This window comes from Lolium rigidum, chromosome 4 (genome assembly GCF_022539505.1).
Source record: "Lolium rigidum isolate FL_2022 chromosome 4, APGP_CSIRO_Lrig_0.1, whole genome shotgun sequence".
Taxonomy (NCBI): Eukaryota; Viridiplantae; Streptophyta; class Magnoliopsida; order Poales; family Poaceae; genus Lolium; species Lolium rigidum.
Window position 1 is genome coordinate 24,040,677 of NC_061511.1, and position 27,412 is coordinate 24,068,088.

Below are 27,412 nucleotides of genomic sequence, written 5' to 3' on the forward strand. Positions count from 1 at the left end.
ATAGAGAAGAGTGTTACTATGTGGAGTGGATCATTGTAACAGTCTCAGAGAAAAGAAAAAAAACATTCCTGGAATGACTATTTCTTTGTTATGAGTGACTGATCATGTGGGTCAACCACCCGTCGACGCCAAATCACCTGCGAGATTATTAGAGGGATCGAGATTCGAGACTGATTTGATCTAAAAAAAAAAGATTCGAGATCTGATCACGCGCTTAGCACTCCACGCTTAATTTCTGGAAGCCGTTCCTTCACGGGGTTTCTCTCTCTAATCCTGGATCTAAGCGGTTTTAGCTTAACAAGAGTGGATCCCACTTGGCGGTTCTTCTTCCTTGCACGCACGCAACCCTCTTCCTTGGCCATCTCCCCCTGCCCTGCCCTACATAATCTGGCATATATAGGAACAAGCTCTCTCTCCTCTTCCCCCATCAGCAGCGGCACTAGCTACTGCATCCTTGAGACATCTTCTCGACTCGACCCAAGACTTCCCTGTCTTCTCCAAGCTCACTTCTTCTGTAAGCTCTCTTCTCTCTCTCTCCAAGTTCCTCTTCTGCAAGCTCTGTTCTCTCCAAGAAAAAAGCTCTGCTCTCTTTCTCTCTCTCTAACACATACGCAAGAACCTTTCTTGATGGAAGCAGATAATGTTGTTGTTTTTGTCATTGGAACAAGTCTTGGCTGTGTTGCTTTCTGACTGCCACAAAGAAAACAACAGATCTTGAAAACTCAGAAGTCGTCTCTCTCAGAAATCTTGAAAACTCAGAAGTCGTCTCTCTCAGAAAAGAAGAATAAAAATACTTGTTTGTGACTGCAACCAAGAAAAGTCTGAAACAGCACCGAGTCGCATGGTCGCACTCCTCATTGCTCAACTAGTTCTTGGGCAGAAACTTCTGGTTTTCTTGGCACATAAGGAACTACCAGTTCCTGCTTCTATTTCCTCTTATTTTAGTCAACAGTGTACAGACATAGCTTATTTGCAGAGTCCTTTTGTTCGATGGTATATGCATTGGTCGATTCAGTGCAGCAAGAGAGTGTGAACCTTTTTTGTTTTTTTGTTTTGTTTGGCAAGAGAGAAGTTGCAAACCCCTGACAGAATCGGCTGCTAACTTTGGTTTCTGATACAAGGGATCACGGTTTGGAGAATCCATGGAGGGGACAAAGAAGCAGGTGTTCACGATTCAGGTGGAGGATGGGAAGCCCGGGAAGGATGGCCAGCCGGCGGTAGGGCCGGTGTTCCGTAACATACTGGCCAAGGATGGGTACCCGCCGCTTGAGCCTGACATGAGAACTTCATGGGATGTCTTCAGGTAAAACACAACAAACAACAAATTCATCTCTTCTTTCCTCCTAAAGGTTTTGCTAGATTTGTCTTCAAAAAAAAATCTGCTAGATAGCTTCCACTGTTGTTGTACCTACTATGTTTATTTTTGTGTGGACCATAAAGAAAGACAGAGAGAACTGGTAGCTAGTATGCACTATAGAAAGTAATGAGACGTCTGCTCCATGTCAGACGAATTCATCTGTTTGTTCCTTACCACCCTCAACAACAACAAAACACTACTCTACATGTGGTTTTACTTCGACAACAACGAAAAAAAGCACCACTCTGCACGTGTATAGTTGTTCCAAGATGGTACTGGGTCTGGGGAGAACCTCATATCTGATTTACTAACTTTTTGGATCTTCGTATAAGGACAGGCATGTGACTCTCCTCAACAAAAAAAGGACATGCACATGTCATGTTTGTTTTGCATTCACTGTTTACCAGAAAAACTGTGCACTGAACTACTAACTGTCTTAAAGTTTAAATTGAATGTGTACTCTAAAGATCTTTTCTTGAACCCTCTTCTTTCTGAAAGTTACCTGCTCAAAACTTTTTCGAAATTCAGTAGTTGGGTCCAATTAGAATATGGCTAAAAGCAGAACTAAGAACATACCGCACACCAGGGTCATTATGTGTTCCTAGCATTAACCTTCAAAGAGTACAGGAGTTGCAGCATAGCTGGCTCCTTCATAAATAACCTGTAAAGAGAAAAAAATAAAGCATAAGATAAGTTAAGACTTTCACCTAGTGGTGTAACATACCATGAATGATAAACCTTTCAGTATATAGATTACTGTGTAAACCTCGGATTTGTTGTTTTAACAAAAAAAAATGGAAAGTCAGCGGCGTGCCGAATATCACAGCAGAAAATAATATTTCAGAACGAAAAAAACCTTGGTTTTGATCTCTTTTGCTTACCTCCCTGCAGGACAGCAGCAGGAAAGTATCCAAACAACCGGATGCTTGGATGGCGTCCATTTAAAGATGGAGTGGTATGCACCTATAACTAACCCCAAGGATAATGAAGCTTACTTGTCTGCTACATGCCTATTTGCGATTAGTGTATTCTTTGATGGGAACCTTCTGCATTTTCATATTCTAGCCAGGGCCCTATTTATGGAAATCATACAAGGAGGTCTATGAGGAAGTCCTGCAAATTGGCTCTGCACTGCGGCACCTGGGGGTGCAACCGGTAAGAACAGAGACTTAAGTTAGCTTTTTCACTACTACTATATAAATATAGACCTTCAATTGTTGGCATCTTTGTATTTTCAAGAGTGCTTGTAAAATTTACACTAGTCAGAGACACTGATGCTCCTACGCTTGATCTATGTCAGGGTTCCACGGTTGGAATATATGGAGCAAACTGCCCTCAGTGGGTGGTGGCAATGCAGGTAACCACCAGAAACCCATCTGAATGATAATTTCCCTCCTTTGACCAGGATAAACACTGATAATCTACAATCAACTTTGCAGGCTTGCAATGGTTACAGCCTAATATGTGTCCCACTATACGATACTTTAGGTAAGCAGGAGAGTGATAAAGAATAGATCCTCATCAAAAATGTTTCAGATCAACTGATGCAAACATTTGAAAACAGCATTGGGCTTTTGATCAGAAAAAATATATTATGTATCTATCAAAATTAATAACTGTTCCATGAGATTGCAGGTGCAGGAGCTGTTGATTACATTATTGACCATGCTGAGATTGATACTGTCTTCATACAAGACAAGAAAATAAAAGAAGTACAACCAAATCTATTACCTAAGTTGAATACATTTACAATCCCTTCTGAATATGGATTTGATAGTATTTCTTATTTGCAGATACTGTCCCCAAATTGCAAATCTGCAACGAGGCTAAAAGGTAAGCATTGTAAAGTGATTGGGTCTCTTTGTTGTTTAGGAATGATTAAATAGTCGAATTTTTTATCGTCCAAAACATGCTTGCAGCATTGGTGGCATTCACTTCGGCAAATAACGAACAAATCAAAGATGCCGAGCAGATTGGGATGAATGTGTACTCCTGGAATGATTTCTTAAAAATGGTGGGTAAAGAGAATTTACAATATTCATTCACCATTCAGACTGCAAAAATTGGTAGCAACGTTTGTGATATCATGTATGTGTTGATCAAACCATCAATTCTGGTATTGCATTTCAGGGAAAGGATAAACCAGCTAAACCTTGTCCTCCACAACCAAATGATACATGCACCATCATGTACACAAGTGGAACAAGTGGGCAACCCAAAGGTGTTATGTTAAGCCATGAGAGCCATGGAATGTATGTAAAAGGGGTTGACCTTTTCATGGACCAGTTTGATGATAAGGTTACTCCTTTCTACCAGATATAATGATGTGAATAAGCCTAATCTTGATTAAATAGATCGTCTTCTTAAGCATAATTCAAGAAAATTCGCTGGTTTTGTGCATGCAGATGTCAACAGAAGATGTGTTTCTTTCTTTTCTCCCACTTGCTCACATTCTGGACCGCATGATCGAAGAGTATTTCTTCCACAAAGGAGCCTCAGTTGGCTATTACCATGGAGTGAGCAAATCCACATATTAGGCTTCCACTTTTAATCTTACTGGTGAATTGTGATCATTCTTTCTTTAATACAACCACACTGTTCTATTTTGTCAGGATTTGAATGCTTTGAGAGATGATCTCATGGAGTTAAAGCCAACTCTGCTAGTTGGAGTGCCCAGAGTGTATGAAAAGATATATGAAGGTGGTAAAATGAAAATATTGATAGTAATAAGCATCCATATTGCTAACTAAGAAAACTTTTTTATGATTGACATCAGGAATTTTAAAGGCCTTAGCTGATCTCAGACCCCTCAGAAGAGTGATTTTTAATGCCTTGTACAACCGGTAAGTTGCTTAGCATCATGAATCATTTCTCACAGCAAAGAAATCATGACAGCTCACCATAGCTTTTGCAATCCAGCAAATTAGCGGGCATGAAAGCAGGCTACACACACAAAACTGCTTCACCTTTTGCGGACATGCTGGCTTTTCGCAAGGTATTCTGTTCATAACTAAGAAAGATTCCCTAGAGATAAATTGCTTTCAGAAAAATAATGTAAGACCAGTAGAAGTTGTACTCACAAGTCATGACTCTTATATTTGCTTTGTTTGTTCCCTTTGATTGGTCTAGGTCAAGGCAAGGCTTGGTGGTCGTCTTCGCCTACTAATCTCCGGTGGTGCACCATTGAGTACTGAAATAGAAGAGTTCTTAAGGGTGACCAGCTGTGCATACTTTATCCAAGGCTATGGTAATTCATAGACCCTTTAAACTGTTCAAATTTCCTCATGCAAACTGCTATCGTCACAGAAGTAAAACACACCAAAGCATAAAGAGAAGTAATTGCCAATGCAAGCAAATCATACATGAAACATACCACAAAACTTGGTGTGTATAATTTAGTTTGAGCATGAGTTCTAGTTCTATTTGAAACTGGCATTAATTGACCTGTTTTAGCCATAGTCATACAGAACTGAATACTTTCTCTATCCTATCCCCATGATTATTTTCACTGCAAACACTAATTTTAAGAGTACTTACAATAAACTTATTGTGTTAAGCATTTTAACTCTAATACTTAAATGCTGTTTACAAAAAGTAAAAGAATGTGGGCATCTATTTTTCCTATTTCACAAAGATAAGGATAAGCCACATAAAAAAATTCTCCGTATGAAATTCCAATAGTGCATGTCACTTGGTTATCAATCCCTTTGTCAATTAAAAGGAACCAGTATAAGATTATATTGCGTGGCCTTTATTCAGGTTTAACAGAAACATTGGGACCTAGCACAGTCGGTTACCCTGATGATATGTCCCTGGTTGGAACTGTCGGTGTCGCTGCCACCTACACTGATCTACGATTGGAAGAAGTACCTGAGATGGGTTATGATCCGCTTGGTGTTCCTTCTCGTGGTGAAATCCTCATCCGAGGGAAAACTGTCTTCACTGGGTACTATAAAAATCCTGAGCTCACAAACGAGGTCATGGTTGATGGATGGTTTCATACAGGTGAAGAATCTCACTTTAATTTATACAGAAGACCGAGATAAAGTTACACATAGCATGTTCTGACCCAATGTTGTTCCCAGGAGACATTGGAGAGATGACCCCAGATGGAATTCTGAAGGTAATTGACCGAAAGAAGAACATATTTAAGCTGTCACAAGGGGAGTATGTCGCAGTTGAGTATCTGGAGAAAGTTTATGTCTTCCCTCCAATTATTGAAGATGTAAGGAGAACCTCCAGTGAATCATATGTTTATATTAGAAGAGTGCATGGCTCTGCATTCAATGTAATACTGTGAACTTTTGTAGATCTGGGTGTACGGGGACAGCTACAGATCAACGTTAGTTGCAGTAGTTAATCCACATGAAGAAAACACCATGAAGTGGGCAGCGTCAAAAGGATACAAAGGTTCTTTCGATGAAATATGCAAATTGGAAAGCCTTAAAGAATATATCCTTACGGAGCTCGCAACTGCTGCACAGAAGAACAAGGTATGGTCATTTATTCACTTCCAAATTGAAGACTGAACATATCACATGGTTCATCATGTAACCCATCAAATTATCCTAACATTACGGTCAACATAGTTTCCACTGCATTTTGCATTACAATTAAAAGGAACTCAGAAGTTTTTGTGTAGTGTGAACTCCATCATTTTTACTATTCACTGCATCTCTAAGCATCATATCTGGTAACCCTCTTTGCATATCCCAAATCAGCTACGAGGTTTCGAGTACATCAAAGGCATAGTGTTGGATCCTGTACCTTTTGACATTGAAAGAGACTTGGTCACTGCAACGATGAAGAAGAGAAGAAACTACATGCTAAAATATTACCAGGTAATATTTGTTGAGCTGATGAAGTGTGATATTTGTTGTTTGTACTAATTGTCAGGATCAGAGCCAGTTTATTAGGATTGGGTTTGATTGAACCCAACAAAATTTGGTAAATTCCGTACAAAATCACTAGCGATCTATTAAGAGCGAACTCATAACATAGTAAAGCTGACATGGTGAACCCTAATGCTGTACAGTTGACTCATATTGTCTTCATTCTACCTTTGCCCATAATTGTCCTCTCTTGCTTCTTTTGAGTAACTCTATTTCATTCTCCTTCATGTGCAGCCTGAGATTGACAAAGTATACAAAAAATTGGAGGATCAGAGGGCTGCCAACAAAGCAAAGTAAAGATATGTGTTCTGTTTGGTCATATGCCAGAAAGACTGTTGTAAATTTCCTATCGAACTTTGGTATGAACAATGCATAAAAGCAATAAAATGCATATCGGTGCACGGTGCACAGTGGATGTATCCTCTCTCTGAAGTTACATGTGTGGCGCAGACACAGGCACAGCAGATGTTTCTGCTACACGAGTATTTCGACCAAGGCAGAGTTTTTCTGTCTATAAACAAGGGGAGCTAAAGCATAAAACTAGCAGTGAAAATACTCTAGAGAAGTTTGGAAAGTCTAATCTAAAACATAAGCCCCCCTTCACGAGTTTGTATAAAATAATATTATAAAAACTTCTCAGAGATCTTACATAATGTTAATTTAGAGACATGCGACTTGGGCAGGGAGAATATGAGGGAATACATGAACGACTCAAAGTATATGACTATCAAATCATTTGTCCCAAGAAAATATCCATGTTGCGCATACTACATACTGACCAAAGATGCACTAGTTTGCGAATTGAATGGTACTTCTGATGAATCATCGAGAAATATCTTCATAAATTTAAGTCATGTTATCACTTCTGTAGTAGCATACATACAATGAAATCCTTTTGATCTCAGATATCAAACTAACACTAGTACTATTAGGGGTGGAAACTGGTAGTGGATAATCCAAATTATCCGACATCGTATTCGTGAAATTGAAAATGGATGTCAAAACATCCGAATCCGGAAGAAAATGGAAATGAATGTGAAAATATCCGAGTTTCTTTTACAAATACAAATGTGGTACTGAATTTTGAAGCAAATGATGGATATAGAAATCAATATATATGTATCCAAATAAAATTATGTTTGCCAATTTTAGTAATTCCAGCCCAAGATGCCAATTACCCAATCTAAAAAAGACTAACACAGTGATCAAATGTATTTTTCTGTGATTGAGCTTGAAACTATTGTATATTATATCAGTATATTTATCTCTCAATTGTTCTATAGTTGACTTGTTATAAGACATGAGTCTACTATTTTGTTATATTTGTATTTGTTCCGAGTTGAAAACATCCGATCTGCATCCGTATTCAAGTAACATCTGCTCCACATTCGTATTCAACAAGGGCACTATCTGATCCATTCCGAGCCATAAGTACTATAATAAAATAGCATACCTCAGATTTGAAGCTAACTACCAGAGAGAATGTTGTGTGTCATCTTTGTCCTTCACTAACAAGTTCAAATGGTAGCACCAAGTTGATGGTTATACATCATCAAAATATGCTCAATCAACTAAATTTGTTTGATGCTGCCCAGGTTTGTAGAAGTTCTCTAGGGCTATGGTTGTAAATCTTCAACGATATGATCAATCAAGTGCATTGGTCCGATGGCGCCCACGAGTGTGGACAATCCACGGACCAACACATTCCATGTCGCTTCATTTGGACAGATACCTTCATTTAACATCTTCAAGAGATAAACCATGGCATCATCCATCCTATGCTGATTGCAAAGCCCCGATATCAGACTTGTGTAAGCAACTATGTTGCGTGGACAGTTAACTACATCCATCTGACCTAGCATCCAAGCAGCAGTTCTGACATTCCCTTCCTTGCAATAAGCATGAATTATCGCGTTGAAAGTGAATGAATCGGGTTGAATTTGTTGTAGCATCATCCTCCCCAAAAGAATCATAGCTTCTTTGCTCCTTCCCATCTGGCACAGACCACTAATCGCAGTGTTGTAAGATATCAAACTCAACTCAATCCCATTGTTTAGCATCTCGATCAAAATTTGAAAGGCGTCTTCGCAGTTTCCTACCCTGAAAAAACCATGAAGCAACTCATTGTATGTCCTGACATTAGGAGAGCATCCATATCTTGCCATCCCACGGAGCACACTCAAAGCTGCCCCCACTCTTCCGCAGTCACACAGGCTTCTGATCAACGTGTTGAATGTCAATGTGTTAGGAGGACAATTTTCTGATGACATCTTGTCAATGAGATTTTCTGCCTGATCAAACATCAACTTCTTGCAAAGCACATCCACCATATTTGTATAGACAACAACGTTCGGCTTGCAGCCAGCCCGTGTCATGTCATTCCATATTGACATGGCACCATCCAGGTCTCCAGCTTTGGAAAATCCGTCAATGAGAACAGAGTAGGTCCTCACATCAGGAAAACATCCGTTTTTAGCCATGCCACTGAAAACAGATAACGCCCTCTTCAGATCACCGGTATGGCAAAGGCCACGGATGAGAACATTGTACGAGATTATAGACGGTGCCCATCCTTCAGCCAGCATCCAATTCCACATGCCAAGAGCGTCACGCGCCTTTCCATCATCAAAGAACCCCTTGACCAACACAGTGAACGTATGAACATTCGGAGAACAACCTTTGGTTACCATCCTGGCCAAAATAGCGCAAGCCATTCCCAGCTCCCGGGCCTTGCAGAACGCGTGGACTACGCTTGTGTAGGTGACGGGGCCTGGCTGCAACCCCCGTTGCACCATCTCGTCGACAACCAAGAACGCCTCCCGCATCCTGGACTCTCCACAGAGCGCATGAACAACCGCATCGTACGAGGTGCACACAGGCGCCGTCTCCGCCAGGACCCCCCGGGCCTCGTCCAACCTGCCCAGCTTGCACAGCGCGGAAACAATCGTCGTGTGGCTCACCTCGTCCGGGCGGCACCCCTTCCTGGCCATTTCGCCGAGCATCTTGCGCGCGGCGTCGACCCGGTCGTTCTGGCACAGCGCCTTGAGGAGCAGGTTGTAGGTGTACACGTTGGGCTCGACGCCGGCCTTCCTCATGCTGTCGTACACCGGAACCACCGCCCCGACCAGGTTCTCCCGGAGCAGCGCGTCGAGCAGGTGGTTGTACACCCGCACGGTGGGCGCGGCGCACCCCAGGTCGTGCGCGCGGTAGAAGGTCTCGAGCGCGCGGTCGGGCGCGCCGGCGCGGGCGAAGGCGTAGATGGCGGCGGCGAGGGCGCCCTCGGGGCACGCCACCCCGCGCAGCCGCATCTCCTGCAGCGCGTACTGGACGCCGTCCAGGTCGCCCGCCGCCGCGAGCCTCCGGACGGTGGCCTCATGGGCCCGCGCCGTGTCTCCTGGGTCAGGGGAGGGCCTGGATTGCTCCGGCCACCGGATGGTGATTTGCGGGGTGCTCTTCCGGTGGTTGGATGCCGGGGCGGTGGAGAAATGGCGGCCGCGGAGCTGCCTGAGCAGGTGCCGGCATTTGGTCGAACACATGGCGGGTAATCAACTTTTCAGTTCCGACAGAGTGACCCAGGAGGCCGCAAATTACCAGCCCGTGGTCGATTGTGCGAGCGACGGGTTTATATATCTGGAAAATCGGGGGGGAAATAGCCGGATGCACCCGGGTGCACCGTGTACATGCACCTGGTTTCATCAATTTTGAAAAAAAAAATTGTTATTTAAAAATCTCAAAAAATTGAAATAATTTTTTTCAAGTACATATTATGGTGATACTTACTCCTATAAGTTTCATGGATAAATTCGATTGTATGTGTCCTACACAAATAACACTATAATGATGGGTTGTGATCTTTACCATACGGGATTATAGATCGTCCTCTTTAGATCATCCCGAAAATAGGGGGCATATAGAATGCACTAGGGATGTTGGGTATAATAGTGTACTAGGCGTTCACAGCCACACGATTAAAATATCATTGGCCCATATATAAAGAGGGATAACTCATGTACGCTTCATAATAACATCCTACAATTATGCTTATTTAGCCAAAAACGTGTGTTCATATGGGGTTCATAGGTGGTTGAGCACAGTTGCCAAAATATGGGGTTCATAGATGGTTTGACTATTTCTTAAGAAAAAAAAGAGTTTATCCCACAGTAACTTTTCATAATATTTTGCATTTTCCAAAGTCTAATGCTTGCACACATTTCACTTATATATTTCGTTCATGTTTCTTACAGGAGCATGTGTTTCACACATGTTCATCCGAGTGACAAACCATTATGGAACTCTGTAGTAACTCGTATGAAAGTTTTATGAAATCATGAAACCAGACTGAAACCTATATGGAACCTACATGTAGAAAATAATATTTTGAGAAGTTTCATAATTGTTTTATTCGAGTTTCAACAAATGAAAATTTACTTTTCGAGAATATATTGAACATTGATCTTGTTTCGAAGAGCTCACGAAGACGAAGAGGATGGTGAAACCTGCTCTCAAATTGAAAACCCGGTCCAAAATATATAGTGTTGCAATAAAACTTTAAATACATGCATTAAATGATGGTAAAGAGAGTATGTGGATTGCCGGTTGATTTTCGTAAAGCTCAGCCCGTAAGTGTAAAACCGAGTGCATGCATCAATCTGAATCAGTAACTCATGCTCCAACCGGCAGGGACTAGCTTAGTGTATTAGTACACTGGACGCACCTAGTGCACACTATATGCCTCAAATAGCCTGATTTCTATATGCCAATCAGGTCGGTGGCCACTTCGCGTCCCACACCTCTTGGTCGGGTTTGGGATATGCCCATTTTCTTGTTTTGCTTTTATTAACTTGGTTTTCCTGTTCGGTTTTCTAGTTTGGTTTTTGTTTTTTTTTTCTTTTTCAGGTTTCTGGTGCAGCTTTCTTTATCCGGCCGGTTTGTAAGATTTGAAAATTTTTTAACTTAAAAAATGTTCAATTTTCCAAAATGTTTAAATTTCGAAAATATTTAATTTGAAATTGTTCAAATTTCGAAAATATTCAGATTGAAAATTGTTCAAATTTCGAAAATTATTAAAATTCGAAAATGTTCAGTTTTAAAATTTGTTGAAATTTAAAAGTTTCAAATTAAAAAGTCCAAGTTTAATTTTTTTCATATCTAACTAATGTTCAAATATTTTTTCCTGAAATAATCAGATCCTTGTAAAACAGGAAAAAAAACAACTGAAAAAATAAAGAAAAAAAAGGAAATAGAGATACCTGATCCTGGGCCGCGGGAGCCTACACCGCTGAACTTAGACCGGATATTCTTTTAAGGGCTTGTTTGGTTACTCGAATCCCGGCGGGTTCCCGGCCTTTTCCCGGGGAGATTTTTCCCCTAGTCCGGAGGTCGGGAATAGAATCCCGGTGTTTTGCTCCTGTTTCGGTCTATTCCCGGCCGGGAATCTTTTCCCGGGGAATTTCGGGCCCAACAGCCAAACGAGCCCTAAAGGGCCAATTAGAGGCCTTGTTTTGATTCCCAACGGTGCCAGCCTAAACTGAAACGAACACCAGTATGGGGAGATCCAAAAGCCCACGTGGAAACTTTTGTCATTTTTATACTCTTTTATTATCATCCCTCAAAAAGTACTCTTTTATTATCAACAAAAGCAAAGGGGTATTGGTATGTTCTCTCACTTCCCTGGACTTTGATGACTTTTTCCTTTCAAATTTAATATTTTCCGCCCCAAATAAGTGATTTACCTATGTGTAGACAAAGCTAAGTCATGGAGTTACTAAAGTTTTGGCCAGAAACTGAAAATTAAGGTCGAGCTACATGTAACCTTTATGTTTTTTTTTTTGGAAAATCATACTTCAGAGTTTTCAAAAAATTATGAGAATTCTTTTTGATGTAGTCAATGATAAAATCTCAATACAAATTTACTTTGTATTTTAGCCTACATGAAAATGCAAATCATCTTAATTCTTTATAAAATAAAAGGCTTCGTATGGCTCAACCTTGATTTATCCATGCTCGTTCTTTTATGCCCCATACACTCATGACAGTCGAAAACTTTGTATATTGATTCCTATATACATTCACAATTGTAGACACTTTTCATTTTGATGATTAGTCTAGTTTGTAGTCAACTTGTGATTTCGAGGTGCCATCAATGTGACAGCGAAGATCTATGTCGACAAAGTACTAAGCCATCTCATCAAGCAAGATTAGCTTAGCTTTCCATTAATCAATGCCATGATAGCGTTTACCTTGCGAAAAGCACATGGAAAGAGAAGAAACCAAGAAGGATCTGAATCTCTTTTTTTTTTTTTTTGCGACTAAGAAGGATCTGAATCAAATCTGATTGATTAGCCATACTTTTTTTTTGAACAAGTGATTAGCCATACTTGAGTACATTATTGCACACACATAACAAATGCAGCTGCCGTGCTGTATGTACAACTGTGTGCAGATCTAGAACACCACCGGCCAGAGTCTCAGCTCTAAACAGTCAACAGTGTAAAACGAACACTCTGAGCTGTGGACGGCCAAGAAGAATATAAATTGAGGATCATGCACCACACTTACTTCAGGACAGGACCAGATCAGACTAGATTATTATCACTCGCAAGCCTTATTATTGTAATCATCATACAGCTTGCTCTGAAGAGACTTACCAGGTGCCATTACCACAGGAAAGTCCACTGGTTAGCAGCATGGAACCCGGAGGAACACGCACGCAGAACACACACTAGAGGGTTCATTTACAGCGAGGCGCCTCGAGGGGCGTTAAACAGTCCCACAGATTTACATCGGCCTGCCGTGGTGAGCTTCAAAATGGCAAGCAGGGCAGCGTGCGCCACGGCAACAGCTGTCTTGGTGCCGCCCAGGGGTCATGCTCGGCCAGCGTGTTCTTGCCGCAGCCTCTCGGCATTTGCTAAGGATCTCCAGCCTCGGTGGCGCGTTTCTAAGTTGCTGCAAAGACAGAATAAAGTGCATGTATCAGCAGCACATCAAGCATGGTACAGAATAGGTTGTAGCAAGAAGCTCTGGTTATTGGGATTTTATGGTACTGTACTATTTTGTTTTGAAAAATCAAGTTCACATACTTAGGAGCAGCAGATGTCGAACTTTGAGGTCTGATGCTAGAACGGTTCTTGTAGAACCGAATCGAGATCAGACTGTTATGTTCTCTAACTGAAGATTCAGGTGATCCATGGAAGCTTACTCCTGCCGCTTGCCTTGAGAAAAATCCTGCAGAGTAAAAAAAAAGTGAAGATTAGGACATCTGTTTTCTCAAGAAAATTAAATTTTGAAGAACTCAGGCGGTTTCACATGATGATGAACATAGTATTTCTAAATGTCAGTAAGTTTTGGATCCCTTGGCCAGAAAATGTATATAGTACCAAACTCAATATATACATCAGCATTGGATCGTTGCATTGCCCAAAGTGATATCCATATCAACTCTAACATAATTGCCATGGAAAAACAATTTGATCCGATATATATAGTTGATTGCTCAATAATAAACATGAGGGTTCAAAAACATCAAAATGAAGGATTAGCAATATTATCTAGCTTCATGGCAATTATGTTTCAAAGATTTCATAAGAGTAATTGTAAAGTGTATAGTTAACTTGCACTGGCAGCAATCAGCATGACTGTATCACCGAGAAACTTGCATTTGACAAGTTTAGACTCAGGACCAAGAAAGGCTTTATTTCATTGGTGAACACATTTTTGTTCTTCCATACAGAGACGACATATACGAGATACTAAGGTTGTTACTAAGGTATACCTTGCCAGAGTATGACGAGGCAGAAGATAATGGTGACGATCATGGGACAGAAATTGCTAGTTGAGGAATGCTTGGCGTTCTTCATCTTCTTCAAAGCCTTCATCCGCTCAATCCTCGCCCGCTTCAACAAAGCGAGCTCATTCAGCTCATTGAGGAGCTTCTGGTCAGAAGCGTCCAACGGCAGAACCGTCGGTGGCCTTGGTGGGCGCGGCGGCTTCTTGGACCGCTTCTTCTTTGCCTTCTCGCCTCCAGAGCTATCCAAAAGGCCCAGCTTCTCCTCCCCCTCAGACTTCCTGTCATCCCCATTCCTGGCAGCAACTTCTGTGGATGGCTGGGAGCAATCCATGTGCTGATTCCCGTCATCCTTGGCCTCATTTGACGCGCCATTTGATGCTGCCCTTGCTAAGCCTACTCCAAAATTAGCATCCGTTCCATGGCTATACTCGCTAATAACAAGGTTGTTCCCACTCTCCAAATCGATCAAAGTATCCCGGTCGTTCATGCCCTTAGCTTCCATCAGAACTGGCATCTAAAGCATCAAGAGACAAAAATGTTGGCCTCCTCCCTGAATCGCAAGAAAAAGGCTCTGGAAAAGTGCCTGCCTGCCTGCACAGATAAGTTTGGCAACAAATTAGGTCCAGTTGGTTAAAAGTCCATATATTCCAGCCAGTTGTAACCACAGATTTCAAACAAGGGAAACAAAATCCGACCCTTTCTCCACCTGAATTACCAAACCATCAAACAGGTCGGCCTAATCCCATGCAACTAACGCACAAGGATAACAATGCTAGGAGACACCAAACGGGGGTAGAAAATAAAAGAGGAAGGTTCCTTGCATTCTAAGAAGAGTTGGTCCAAATGAAAGGATGCAACAGACGCAAATACCACCTGAATTAAGCAGAAACGTAAGAGAGGACCACGCAAAGTTCCCGAATCCTTGTCCTGCTTACGCGCTAAACGCGCCGCCACTCTACCCCGTTTCACAAGCACCTTGGCAATCAAACAAAGCATCGCATCTCTTCCACATGGCCAACAGACGTGAGACAACGCTTCCATTGGTTTCTTTGTTGCTTTGTTTCAGGGGAAACGGAGGATGGCTGGCTGGTTACGATTTGGAACCACCGTTTGGCAGGAGAGTGATGGCTATTTTTAGGTTTCCTCAACCCCGAATCCGATGAAAAAGGCACCCGCATTTGAAGCGGTTGTACACCCAAATCGGAGCGGGTAGGAGTCGGCAGAACCATTGATTTCCGCCCAAATCGGGACAGGGAATCCGCCCAAAGGCAGCAGAAAGGTTGGGACTAATTAATTCAGCGCCTAAATAGCCGGGGGTAAAGAACAAAAAATAGGGTGAAACCGCTTGGATTTGTAGGTACACCCGCTGCCAACCGCAGGCAGAAATGAGGAGGGGAACAGAGGCGCGCGGAAGCGACCAACCTCCGCAAGAATCCAAGGAAATGCCTCTCCGCCGAGCAAATTGGACAATCGCGCCGACGCAAATGCACGAACATGAACTACTCGCACGAAATCGGTGGAAGAACTCCAGCGAAAGGGGAGACAAATCTCTAATCCCGGATGAACACCACCGCTAGAATCCAAGAATGGAATTTCAAAATCGCCGGACGAAAGGAACCCCCATCCATGTTTCCGCCCGAATCATGGCCCGGAACGAGGAGGGAACCAAATCGAGAAGCCCAGGCTTACTTTTCTTCCCCCTCCCGCACATCAAGAAATCCCCAACGGCTAAATCATCATCGCAGAGAAAGGGAAGCAGCAAGGAAGGAAGGAAGCGAGACGGTGACCCACCTGGTGGTGTTGAGCGCGGGCCAATGGTGACCCCCGGTCGCGCCGGCGGCCGATCTCCCCCCTCGACGAATCGAGAACTCCGCGGGGTGCGGTGGGGGGCAGCGGCAATCCAGAGGTGGAGCTCGCGATGCCACGCGTAGGGAGGAGTAGAAAGAGGCGAGGGATCGAGGAGGAGAGAGGGGGTCCCCGTGGTGGTGGTATGGTATGGTATGGGTTGGAAGCATCCGGATTTGCCTCGGAAATCACGCGCCCCGTTTTGCTTTTATTTCCTCCCCACTCTCACATTTGCTTTGTTTTACAAATGTCCCCCAGGTTTTTCTTTTCTTCGGTTTCTTTTGGGGGTGCCCGGGTTGGTGTGGACGAGATGACAACCGTCCGATCAAAGAAGGAACGGTTAGGATGGCGTCTGAGTGGTGGGGATGACAGATGCGAAGGAGAGAGTGGTTTGTTTGTTTGTTCGGAGGGCTAAATTTAGGACGGCCGAGGAAATGGGTAGCGGAAAGGAGGATTTTGCTTGCGGGGTGCCTCGAATATTCGCCTAATCGTCGTGTCCGCCTCTTCGTCCTTTTTCTCGTGCTTATTATTGTTTTTCGGTCGTGCCAACCTATAACTAGTGTTTTAAACGACCCGTCTTATCGATCGGTTGGGTCCTCGGATTGACCATGACTTTGCAAACTCTATTTTGTTCACAGTTTTTTTATATATACTTTTGAGTTTCTATAAAGCATTAAATTGGTACAAGAATCTTTAAATAAAACTTCGTACTATCAAGACTTGACCGTAACTTGGAGTAGTACATAATCATACGCTTATTACGGCCGGTGGTCTGAAACCCAAACCGTGGGCTCAGTTAATGCAACCTGTTCAAATCTCCGAACTTTCGTACAAGAGAGGACACGTAGTAGTTAGTGAAAAGAATTGCAGTCTGGTCAACTAAACCCCACGCCCACGGGTTGCACATATAGAATCACCACTTACAAGTTACAACCTCGCCACTCACCGACAGGGTAGCAGCTCTCATCTAAACGCCACGTCCCAACTAGAGATTCACCACTCTCAAGCACTGTATCCACAAGCAAGTGGCTCCTCAGCTAATAATCTCCACGTTTAGCCGGTTGTTCCAACCGCAACAACCAGGAATATCAGAAGCAAATACTCCCTCCATCTATAAAAAGATATCTTACATTTGTCTAAATTTGGATATATTAATGTCAACATAAATTAAAATTTTAACAAATCTAAGACATCCTTTTGTAGACAGAGGTAGTACCAAAGAAGTCGGATGAATAGCTAATGATCTCTTTCAGCCCAAGAGATAACTAAAGAATTTTTTATTACCAGGTGTCGGTATCGAAGGACTAGGAGCTTCATCCATTACCTGCGATGAAGTTACATTCTACAAGAAAAAAGGCACTAAGAAATCATAAATTACAAGCTGACCATTACAATATGCACAAATGACCTTAGAAGAAAAGCATGAAAAGCAATTCAGTTCAGCTCCTTCTCCACCGCAACAGGGCTCGTAACAACACTTGGGACGAGGAGATTGAAGCCAAATACGCCGATACCAGATGGCCGCCTTCATTGCCGGGAGGTGGTGAAGACCTGAAGTCGAAAGCCGGAAAAGGAAACCACCACCTTCGATTGAGGCTCGAGGGGCCGTTCTTCGGCCATGAAGAACAACGACGAATTCTACGTTGTCATAACTTTCGAAGAGAAGGATGCATGCTCCCCTGCTGCATATGCAGCCACGAACCAGCTAGAGCCAACACAGATCCCCTCCATCCCCGTCTTCATGACGAGTGAGAGAAGAGGAATAGTAGCTCCCACATTGGCCACCAAATCCGCAGATAACATGGTTATTTATGGAGATCTCTGCTTCACTCCACCACAACGCATACGCCTCCGACCACCGGAGCACCCATGAAGCAGAGGAGAGAGACGAGGCAGCGCCAAACACAGCCGTCGGGATCCGACGTCTCACTCCAGGTATAATCGCCACCCACCATGTAGGACAATCTACAAACCCTAGATATACTCCTACCAACTCCGGCACCTCTCCTAGTCCAACTCTTGTCAGCTATTCTGACGGAGGTGGCATCGGATTGTCCCAGCCTACAGCGATGGACTCTCAACTATTGTAGCCTTACCAGAGAATGGAGGACATACTACCTCCCTCGCAAAACTTATGACTTATATTATTTAAAAAAAGTTAAACTATGTCAAGTTTAACTAATTTTTTACCAAAAATTATTAACATGCAAAATACAAAATGAATATTATTAGATAGATGATGAAATATATTTTTATATGCTATCTATAAAATATCATATATTTTGACATATTTTTCTAAATATTTGATCAAACTTTACTTGGTTTGACTTTTTTTTTAAAAAATAAAGCTTAAACTTTGGGATGGGGTGGTACGATTTTGCAAGCCTTAATTGTAAATCAATACTACCTCACCCCAAGGATTAAACCTTATATTTCTTTTGAAAAATCAAACAAAGTAAAGCTTGACCAAAGTTTTAGAAGAACTTATCAACAAATATGATACTTTGTAGATACCATATGAAAATATATATCGTTATCTATCTAATGATATTGATTTTGTACTTTGCATGTTAATGATTTTCGATAAAATTTAATCAAACTTAACATAATTTGACTTTCTAAAAAATATATAAGTTTAAGCCTTGGGGATGAAGCTAGTAGGACAAAACCCCACAGTTTGTAACCCCTACTTACAAGCCCACCACCCACCGACAAGGTAGCAGTTCTCATCTAAACCCCACGTTTAAGCCTGTCCCAACAAGAGCTTCACCGCTATCAGACAAGCAAGCAAGGGGCTCCCCATCTAATTGATCTCCACGTACGTATACGTCTAGCCGGTTGTTCCAACCACATCTGGCAGAAGCAAATAAAGAACACAGATGGGAAGTTGATGATCCCTTCTCAATCCTAGAGAGATACTAAGTAATAAAGCTGTAATCCATCTTCACATCGCCGTCCCAGAAGATCAAGTTCTATCGAGTCTTGTGGGGACAAATGGAAAGGTTGGATAGAGGTCGACATGTCCGCCCGCCAGCAGCCTAGCACCCAGCTGGACCAAAAGCTACCGCGACCGCGGCGCCGCGTGAGTGCTACGCGCGTCGATGTGTCTGTCATCTACTCACCTGCTACGTGCTAACCAGTCGACACAAGAACGGCACTCTGATTGTTTTTATATATCCAACAACAAAATACATATGTGATATTCTTAATTATAATACTGTGTGAATAATAATACTCCGTAGAAGAAAAAGAACGACCCGGTGTTTCGAAAGGAGAAATCAATTGCAGATAAGAAGGGTGACCTGGGCATATCCTGAATTCTCATTAACGACTAATGCTGCCAATAGATTTTGGTTTCCTGAACACGACTTTTAAATTGTATTGTACTGGTGTATTGTGTGAGAGACCCACGTCCATGACTTCAAATAGCCTCGATCCCGTTTGTTAGAGTATATTTGGTAGTTATAGATTACACGGGATTGTATTAGGATTATTTCCATAATCTTTCTAGGAGGTTTCTTAGCTTCCAAGTCTTGTACTCTATATATACTCGCCCATGAGGTGCAATACAACATTCATCATATTCCGCATATCTCCCTCTATCCTTCTACATGGTATCAGAGCGGCACGCTCCTTGACCTAGCCGCCGTACAAGCTTCGCGCCGCGTCGCCCCCGGGGAGGTCGATCTCCATGATCTACTCCGGGGGCTGCGCAACCCGTATGAGGGTGCTGCCCTCGAGTCTTTTTTTTTCCAATCCGTAGATTGGTTTTCTTTTTTGCGTCGCCGGTCGCTTGACCGGCGATTTCTTTTTTGGTTTACCGATCATAGATCGGATTGAGTCGCACATCATCGTCGTCCACTTGCGCCTCTACTCTGACAACAACATCGATCTGCATCGGCCATCAACTGCACGGCACAGTCGCACGCGCCGTACACGGGGCGCCCCTACGTGCATCGCAGCAGGCTGTTCTTGCTCATGCGGTTTCCATCGCCGGTCCGTCTTTGTCACCATCGACCGGGACTACATCGACAACGCCGTCATCAACTCCGATCTGCGTGTTGTCCACGCTATGGCGCGTACAACGCTGCCATCGATCTGATCAACCGATCATGCGCACGTCTCCGCCAAGCACGTCCCCGAGAACGCGCCTACTACCGATCGAGCTACGGGCTCCCGCTGCGTCGCCCTTCGGGCCGCAGCGCCGCTGCCTTTGGTCCACGCCACTAGCCTCTGACGCGCCTTTTCAGGCGTGTACGTCGCTGGTGGTCTCCCGCCGCTGCACCGACTCACGCCCTGCAACTACGCCGGCCCCTCGGGCCGTGACGTTACCGCACGTAGTCTACTTCGCCGTCCCCCGCGCACCGACGTTCCAGGCTAGTACCGCGCCGCCCCATCGGCGCAGGTCGCCACCGTCAGCGCAAGGTCTACATCAAGCCGTCGGGTTCTTCCTCGCCTACTTCGAGTACCGCCGCCGCACCTCCACAGGTAACCTGCATGACCACTTCTGGTCGTTGCAGCCTCGTCGACCACCTCTACAGTCTAGGCATCTAGCATGGCCACTCCTGGCCGCCGCTGGTATCGCCACCTTCTACGTCTCCGTCCACCACGACCTCGTCGCCAGCGTCATCGTCTCGTCCCCGACTACTTCGTCTACTCCGACAACTGCGGACTGCATCGGCACCTCTCCCTCTTCGCCGCTCTGCGTCTCGCCACTGCTCTGGAGGCCTCCTCTCGCTGGTCCCCACGACACCTGCCGCATGGTCCATGATGGTCCCTGCCCTCGCACACCCGGTATTGGCAACACCGGCCCGTGCCTTCGTCCCCGACGCGTCCCCGGGCCTGGCAAGCTCGGATCGACGCCTCGCCTTCATCGCCTTCGTCTTCGCGTACTCGATTCTGGCAAAACTGGATTATGCCTTCGTCCCCGACGTGCGACTAGTTCTGGCAAAACTAGGGCAACACCTCATCCTCGACGGCTCCGACTGCATCGACCTCGGCATCGACACCCTCTTCGCGACTGCCTCGACTCGTCTCTGTCACTCTCCTCGCGCACTATGCGCTTGCGGCTTCATGTGCGGCTACCTCGACACCGGCACCCGACCACGACATCGACCACGACATCCCCTCGCGCGGTTACCCCGACCAAGGTTGCACCGCCCAACGCTCTCGGCTCCCTCGACATCGGCACAAGGGCTACCACCTCGCCTGCGCCTCACCAGCTTCCTCTACAGTCCAAGCATCCGCGACGCAACTCCGTCCATGATGCCCCCGCTATGACTGCGGGGGAGTGTCAGCCTGTTGGTTCCTACCTTCGGCTTCTCTCCAGTCTGACCGTCCGCGATGCCACTGTTGTTCACGTCGCTACCGCTACGACTGCGGGGGAGTGTTAGAGTATATTTGGTAGTTATAGATTACACGAGATTGTATTAAGATTGTTTCCATAATCTCCCTAGGAGGTTTCTTAATTTTCAAGTCTTGTACTCTATATATACTCGCTCATGAGGTGCAATACAACATTCATCATATTTCGCATATCCCCTCTATCCTTCTACACCGTTGACGGCTGGCCGTGGCAATTCATTTGTGGTGGCAAGTTGGCATGACAATTCTCAATTGTGCAAGAAGCTAAGAACCAGCGAAGTCTTCTCTCTTGAACAATGTATACTGCTACTACTTCTTTTTATATGAAACTACATTTCAAATAAATTTTAGTTTAGTGTGCACGACTTCTGTATCGTATTGTTTGAGAGACCCACGTCCATGGCCTGAAATAAGTCAATGCCTCGATTGGGTTGACGGGCTTTCATTTGTTCCATATCTCACGGTGACAATTTTTCGGTCGTGGCAACTTGATACGAACAATCGTGACAATCGTATGAGAGTCAGCCGGTTAATTCTTCTCTTAAACAATCATGAACTGCACTTTTTACCACTTAGATGTTCACTAGCGAGACCGGGTATTCTATTTTTCCGAAAATTCTCCATTCTCATTCCATCACATAATTTCATTATAATTTTGGTGAAATATAATGTCGTCTCTATCTATCAGTTTGAACTTTTGGGTGAATTGCTTGTTGAATCAATTTAAGATGATCATCTTCCCACAATCCACTAGGGATCACAATTTGTCCAGAGATAAAAAATACTTGCACAATCAATCTCCATATATTTAGTTTCTCGTGAGTGCACGATTTTCATTTTGTATGAGAGACCCATATATATGTCTTCAAATAACTCAATACCTCGACTAGGATGATGATATTTCTTTTCCCCTTCACTTCCCCCTCGAGGCAGATTGATATGACAATTGTAAAGTCTTCTCTCTTGAAAAATGTACTGCTACTTTTTTTTATATGAAACCACTTTTTAAATAAATTTTAGTTTCGTGTGCATGACTTCTGTATCGTATTGTTTGAGAGACCCCACGTCCATGACTTCAAATAAGTCAATGCCTCAATTGGGTTGAGGGACTTTCATTTTTCCAAATCTCGTGGTGACACTTTTTCTGTTGTGGTCAGTAGATATAAACAATCGTGACAATCATACAAGAGCCAAGAAAGTCTTCTCTTGAACAATGGTGAACTACACTTTATACCGCTTAGATGTGCACTAGCGAGAGCGGTTACTCTATTTGCCGAAAATTATCCATTCTCATTACATCTCAGAGTTTCATTGTACTTTTGGTGAAAAATAATACAATCAGTTTGAACTTTTAGGTGAATTGGTCGTTCAATCAATTTAATATGATGTTTTTTTCCACAATCCACTAGGGGTCTCAATTTCTCCAGAGATCAAAATACTTGCACAATGAATCTCCATTTGTTTTTCATTTTGTATGAGAGACCCACATATATGTCTTCAAATAAGTCAATACCTCGCCTAGGATGATGATATTTTTCTTTTCCCCTTCACTTTCCCCTCGAGGCAGACTGATATGACAATTGTTAAGTCTTTATTTTTTTTACTGCTTGGCCATGCACTACCACAAACAAGTTATGCTCTGTTTTTGGGAAACTTTTTATGTTCTCTTTATTTTATGTTGTGTTAAAAAAAATGAAAGCTTCATTGTCGTTGGCCTATGAATTGATGATGCATATAGCCCATTCTTTTTTCACACCACTCGCGTCTGGTACACTTCATGATAAATATAAGTTTTTTTGCACAACTCTCCAAAATATATGTTGTTATAAAATGTTGTATATATGATAGGTATAAGAAAAAAATGTGTATACGATATTGGAAGCTTGAGTTATAACCTGTATATATTTTGGAAAACAGAGACAGAAAAGGCACAAATACAGTGTAAATGACTGAATGGGCACTGTCAAGTAACATGATTTGTTCAGTGTCGTTTTCGGTGGAGGCATGGCCGCATTGGGATGGGGCACACCATGTTTGCACCCGATGATGACAGAGTTTTTCATCATTGTTAAATTTGTGTTTGCTTCAACGTCAGAAAGCTCAATTCTTTGACGCGTTGGTACGGTGGGCCATGCCGCACGTGTTGTTGCCTTCTAGTCCCGGCCACGTCCGTCGATCGCGGCTCGTCAGGTCCCCCAAATTGATAGCTTTGTTTGCATCGAGATTCTTCACATCCTTTTTAAAAACAACGGCGGCCAGTGGCCTTGATCCCGGTGATCTCTTTATTTTAACTTTTGTTCGAAAATTAGCTTCAAAAAAAAAACTTTTGTTCGAAAATTACATTTACGAGTTTCAAACGAAATAGGAAGAAAAACCGGATGTAAACAATGTTCTATTCCGTAAACATAGCATTTTTAAATACCTTGTATTCTAAGCTACATTTAAAAATGATAAAAGTATGGATTTGAGTATGCATATTTTATATCTCCAAATTTTATGGGATTTTCTTTGTGTAGCCCACAATACAAAGGATTTCGCATTACGATTTTGGATGCTTACAGGTTACATAGTTGACTATGTCCAAGTTTTTTTTTCCAGATTTTTTGAAACTTATAAATATAATTTTGATTTTTTTAAATTGAAGAGTTCACTGGAACTCGTGAGCCGAAGACACGTTTTGGGCAAATTTGGGGATATATTTGATCATTTGCAACACTTTTCTTCAAATTCTGTGACCGAGGGCTGAGGATCTCTCTTCTTGCTTTAGGCTAATCTCGCCTGTTTGATAGTATTTCTTTAATTTTACCCTCTTTTAGTGCTTTCTTTTCTCCACTCAAATCACGGGGCTATGTATGATGCACAAGGGCTGGCGTACGTTCATGCTTAGCATGACCTCTGGATCATGTTATACTAAGTACAGTACAACCCTGGATATCTGAATGATCAATATTAAAACTTTATCAAACAATGCCGAGAGCTATTCCGAACTGCCACCCACCCAATGTACGCTGGGAAATGGAGAACTCACATCCTTTTGGCAGGATCGTTGGATAAAAGGACTGACTGCTGCCGACATTGCCCCGGATCCCATCCCATTCATCAGACCAAGAGCTGCAATGCTGACGACAGTTGCTGAAGCCAGGCTGCGCAACAGATGGGTCGCCGATGTTCAGTTACTGAACTTCAGTACAGGCAATTGTGCAATTTGTTCAGCTCTGGCAGCAGATTCAAGTTGTCCCGAATCTGTCAGATGAGCCAGACTCCTTCAAATGGATGCTCGCGATAAATGGGAAATACTCGGCAAGCACAGCATACACGGGCTTCCTCCTGGGATCTACACAAGCAGACTATGCAGCCAATCTACGGAGTAGCGGGGCGCCGTGGAAAGAGAAACTGTTCCTTTGGCTGGCACTTCGAAATCGTTGCTGGACAGGAGAGAGGCTTCGTGCCAAAGGTTTGCCTGAACCTGCTAGATGCATGCCGTGTGATCAACATAATGAAACAGTAACATAAAAAAGCAGAAGAAAAAGAACACCAGGTTTACTCTCGGATCTTTTCGTAAAAAAAATCTCAGATCACACAAAAAACAGTAACATAAACTTTATTCAAATAGTATTACATCAATGAGCGTAGCTAAATTGTTAAAAGTGCACCAGGCCTAGTAACGTTGCAAATAGTGTGAGCATTAAACTATATCGACTGGATAAATCAATTTGATAAACTAATGAGATAATAATGAGGTTCAAGGGTAGCTTGGACATGCCACTGGCATATTGATATACATTTTGGTGAAAGTTTTATAATTCTGCCCCACCACCAATCTTGCAGGGATGGAGTTTCATTGGGGTCAAGGAGGGCAACAAATGAACTCAAATTATGATTTAGATAAAGACTCGTTTTATAATACATGGTCTCCCATTCCTCATCGTAAATAATCACAAGATTCTAAGATATTTCATCGTTGTGATTTCTAAGTAGTTGAAGCTTCAAGTGATATGCTCTTCCCGTCAACTTTAGATAAATCATTTTTGGCCTTGATGATCTCACCTTTTTTCAATAACTCTATTATGATATCATTTACAAGAAGAGAGCTCGGGCCTCAGAGAAGAACCGCTCTTCTCTATTGATGAAAACGTGTGATCGGCTTTTTTTCCATTGATCCTTCTTTCGGAAGATTTCATATCATTAATCCATAAGTAGAGGCATTAGGTACCAATCCATTGGCCGGTATTGCAGCAAACAAGTCTTGAGCTTCTTCTAGGAGTGGTGTTTTAGAGCATGGGAGCATATGTTCCATATATTTTGAAATGCATCTTACACACATTTTGAATTTTTTAAAAATTGAAACAAAAAATTCGCACGTACATCTTCACGTGCTACGTGCTCACAAAGTAGTTTCACAAAAAAATTGGCTTGTCACGTGACGTGTGTAAAAGATACAAAATTCAGTGCTAAAAAATGCTTTTCACAAGATAAAATTTCTCTTTTTTACATAGATCATAAAAAATATCGGTTTTTTGTAAAACTTGATGAATGCACATATATTATGAATATGTACATGATTTTTTTTGTAAATTTTTTCAATATTTTAAAATATAATTTTTTAATAGAGTGAGCATATGCAGTTACGCACCCGTGAGCCAAATTGAATTTCCACAAGTAAATAGAGCCAAGGGAGGAGAACGGTCCGTGGGCCGTGGGCCGTGGGCCGTGTTGCTAATTACAGGATGTCGTGCAAGTATAAATAACCAAGGTTCAACTAAAAAAAAACCAAGGTATAAAACCATACAGCAGCAGCTCGAGAAGAAAAGAAAAAAAAACTGGCCAGTCCACAGGCACGAACCACGCCTCTACTGCACCACTCCGCCAGCAGTCCATCTCCAGCGCCAATGCCTGATGGCTCATCTCCACTCCACCGAGCCATTGTCCCTGCTCCTCCTCCACCACCTCCACCGCCCCAGCTCGCCCCTCGTCGCCGCCATTGCCGCGGCAACCATGCGCGCCCGCGCCGGGACGCTCTGCCCGGACGACGCACACCAGCTGCTCGACCAATTGCTACACCAGGCCACCCCGGTCCCCGAGCACAAGCACCCCCTGAACGACTTCTTGGCCGCCCTCGCCGGTGCACCGCCCTCCGACGCCTGCGGAGATGGCCTCGCCCTCGCCACCGCCATCTTCAACCGCGTCTGCCGAGAGGCTCCGCAGGCGGCGCCGTTCACAGATCACACCTACCTCGCCCTCGTCGAATGCTGCTACCGAGCGCGTCGCCCCAACCTAGCGCTATCCTTCCTCGGCCGCTCTCTCAAGACGGGCCTCAACTCAGACGGCCTTGCCGCCAACGCCCTCATGGCCATGTCCAGCTCCTCACCCACGTCGCCGACCTTACGCGTCTGGTCTCCCATCGCCGCCTTCTCCGCCGCCACGGCCAGCGTACACAAGGGGACGCTCAGCGCAGAAGACGCGCACCACCTGTTCGACAAATTGCTGCGGCAGGCCACTCCCGTCCCAGGCCGCTTCCTGAATGCCTTCCTTGCCGCGCTCGCCCGTGCTCCGTCCTCCGGCGCCTGCGGAGATGGCCCCGCTCTCGCCCTGGCTCTCTTCAACCGCGTGTGCCGAGAAGAAGAAGAAGGCCTGCAGGTGGCGCCTCTCTCAGGCCACACCTACAATATCCTTATGGACTGCTGCTGCCGCGCCCGTTGCCCGGACCTAGGGCTCGCTATCTTCGGCCGCTTCCTCAGGACGGGTATGAAGACCGACCCGATCGTCGTCAGCACCTTCCTCAAGTGCCTCTGCTATGCAAAACGGACAGATGAGGCTGTCGACGTGCTGCTTCGTAGGATGTCCGACCTTGGCTGTGCGCCTCATACCTTCTCATACAACATTGTTGCCAAGGGCTTATGTGATGATGGCAGGAGCCAGCAGGCGCTTGACTTTCTCCAAATGGTGGCCAAACAAGGACGTACCTGCTCGCTCGGTGTGGTGTCATATACCACCGTCATCGACGGCTTCTTAAAGGAAGGCCAAGTAAGCAAGGCGTGCAATCTATTCCATGGAATGAAGCAGCAAAGGGTTATGCCTAATGTGGTCACGTATAACTCCATTATTGGTGCACTGTTCAAGGCCAGAGCAGTGGACAAGGCAGAGTTGTTCCTCCGCCAGATGCTTGAT

General features: G+C 43.8%; 3 protein-coding genes and 1 long non-coding RNA gene across 5 annotated transcripts; 1 reads left to right on the forward strand and 3 right to left on the reverse strand.

Moving 5' to 3' along the window:
- Positions 1 to 310: 310 nt before the first annotated feature.
- On the forward strand, positions 311 to 6,662 carry LOC124708069 (long chain acyl-CoA synthetase 1-like). Of its 2 annotated transcripts, none has more exons than XM_047239755.1 (20): positions 311 to 514; positions 1,122 to 1,303; positions 2,249 to 2,312; positions 2,423 to 2,512; positions 2,658 to 2,714; positions 2,797 to 2,845; positions 2,993 to 3,069; positions 3,151 to 3,190; positions 3,277 to 3,371; positions 3,488 to 3,655; positions 3,763 to 3,873; positions 3,970 to 4,057; positions 4,134 to 4,200; positions 4,277 to 4,352; positions 4,487 to 4,604; positions 5,117 to 5,362; positions 5,443 to 5,582; positions 5,668 to 5,850; positions 6,079 to 6,198; positions 6,484 to 6,662. In XM_047239755.1, exons 2-20 carry the CDS (start codon positions 1,143 to 1,145, stop codon positions 6,544 to 6,546), a joined length of 2,013 nt encoding a protein of 670 aa, XP_047095711.1. In that variant the 5' UTR covers positions 311 to 514; positions 1,122 to 1,142; the 3' UTR covers positions 6,547 to 6,662. The 2 variants fall into 2 exon arrangements, with proteins under 2 accessions (XP_047095711.1, XP_047095710.1); XM_047239754.1 differs by lacking the exon at positions 311 to 514 and adding an exon at positions 824 to 993.
- On the reverse strand, positions 1,686 to 4,548 carry LOC124708070. Its single transcript, XR_007005042.1, has 2 exons — positions 4,438 to 4,548; positions 1,686 to 2,018 (listed from the first exon to the last, which is right to left on the reverse strand). It is a non-coding gene; the product is annotated as an uncharacterized LOC124708070 (long non-coding RNA).
- A 1,051-nt stretch (positions 6,663 to 7,713) lies between the features above and the next one.
- On the reverse strand, positions 7,714 to 9,785 carry LOC124646766 (pentatricopeptide repeat-containing protein At3g48810-like). Its single transcript, XM_047186833.1, has one exon. The coding sequence runs from the start codon at positions 9,783 to 9,785 to the stop codon at positions 7,866 to 7,868; it is 1,920 nt and encodes a 639-aa protein (XP_047042789.1). The 3' UTR covers positions 7,714 to 7,865.
- Positions 9,786 to 12,807: 3,022 nt separating this feature from the next.
- Positions 12,808 to 15,942, reverse strand: LOC124646537. The gene is made up of 4 exons (XM_047186642.1): positions 15,827 to 15,942; positions 14,021 to 14,626; positions 13,329 to 13,473; positions 12,808 to 13,194 (listed from the first exon to the last, which is right to left on the reverse strand). Exons 2-4 carry the CDS (start codon positions 14,547 to 14,549, stop codon positions 13,113 to 13,115), a joined length of 756 nt encoding a protein of 251 aa, XP_047042598.1. The 5' UTR covers positions 14,550 to 14,626; positions 15,827 to 15,942; the 3' UTR covers positions 12,808 to 13,112.
- Positions 15,943 to 27,412: the final 11,470 nt, after the last annotated feature.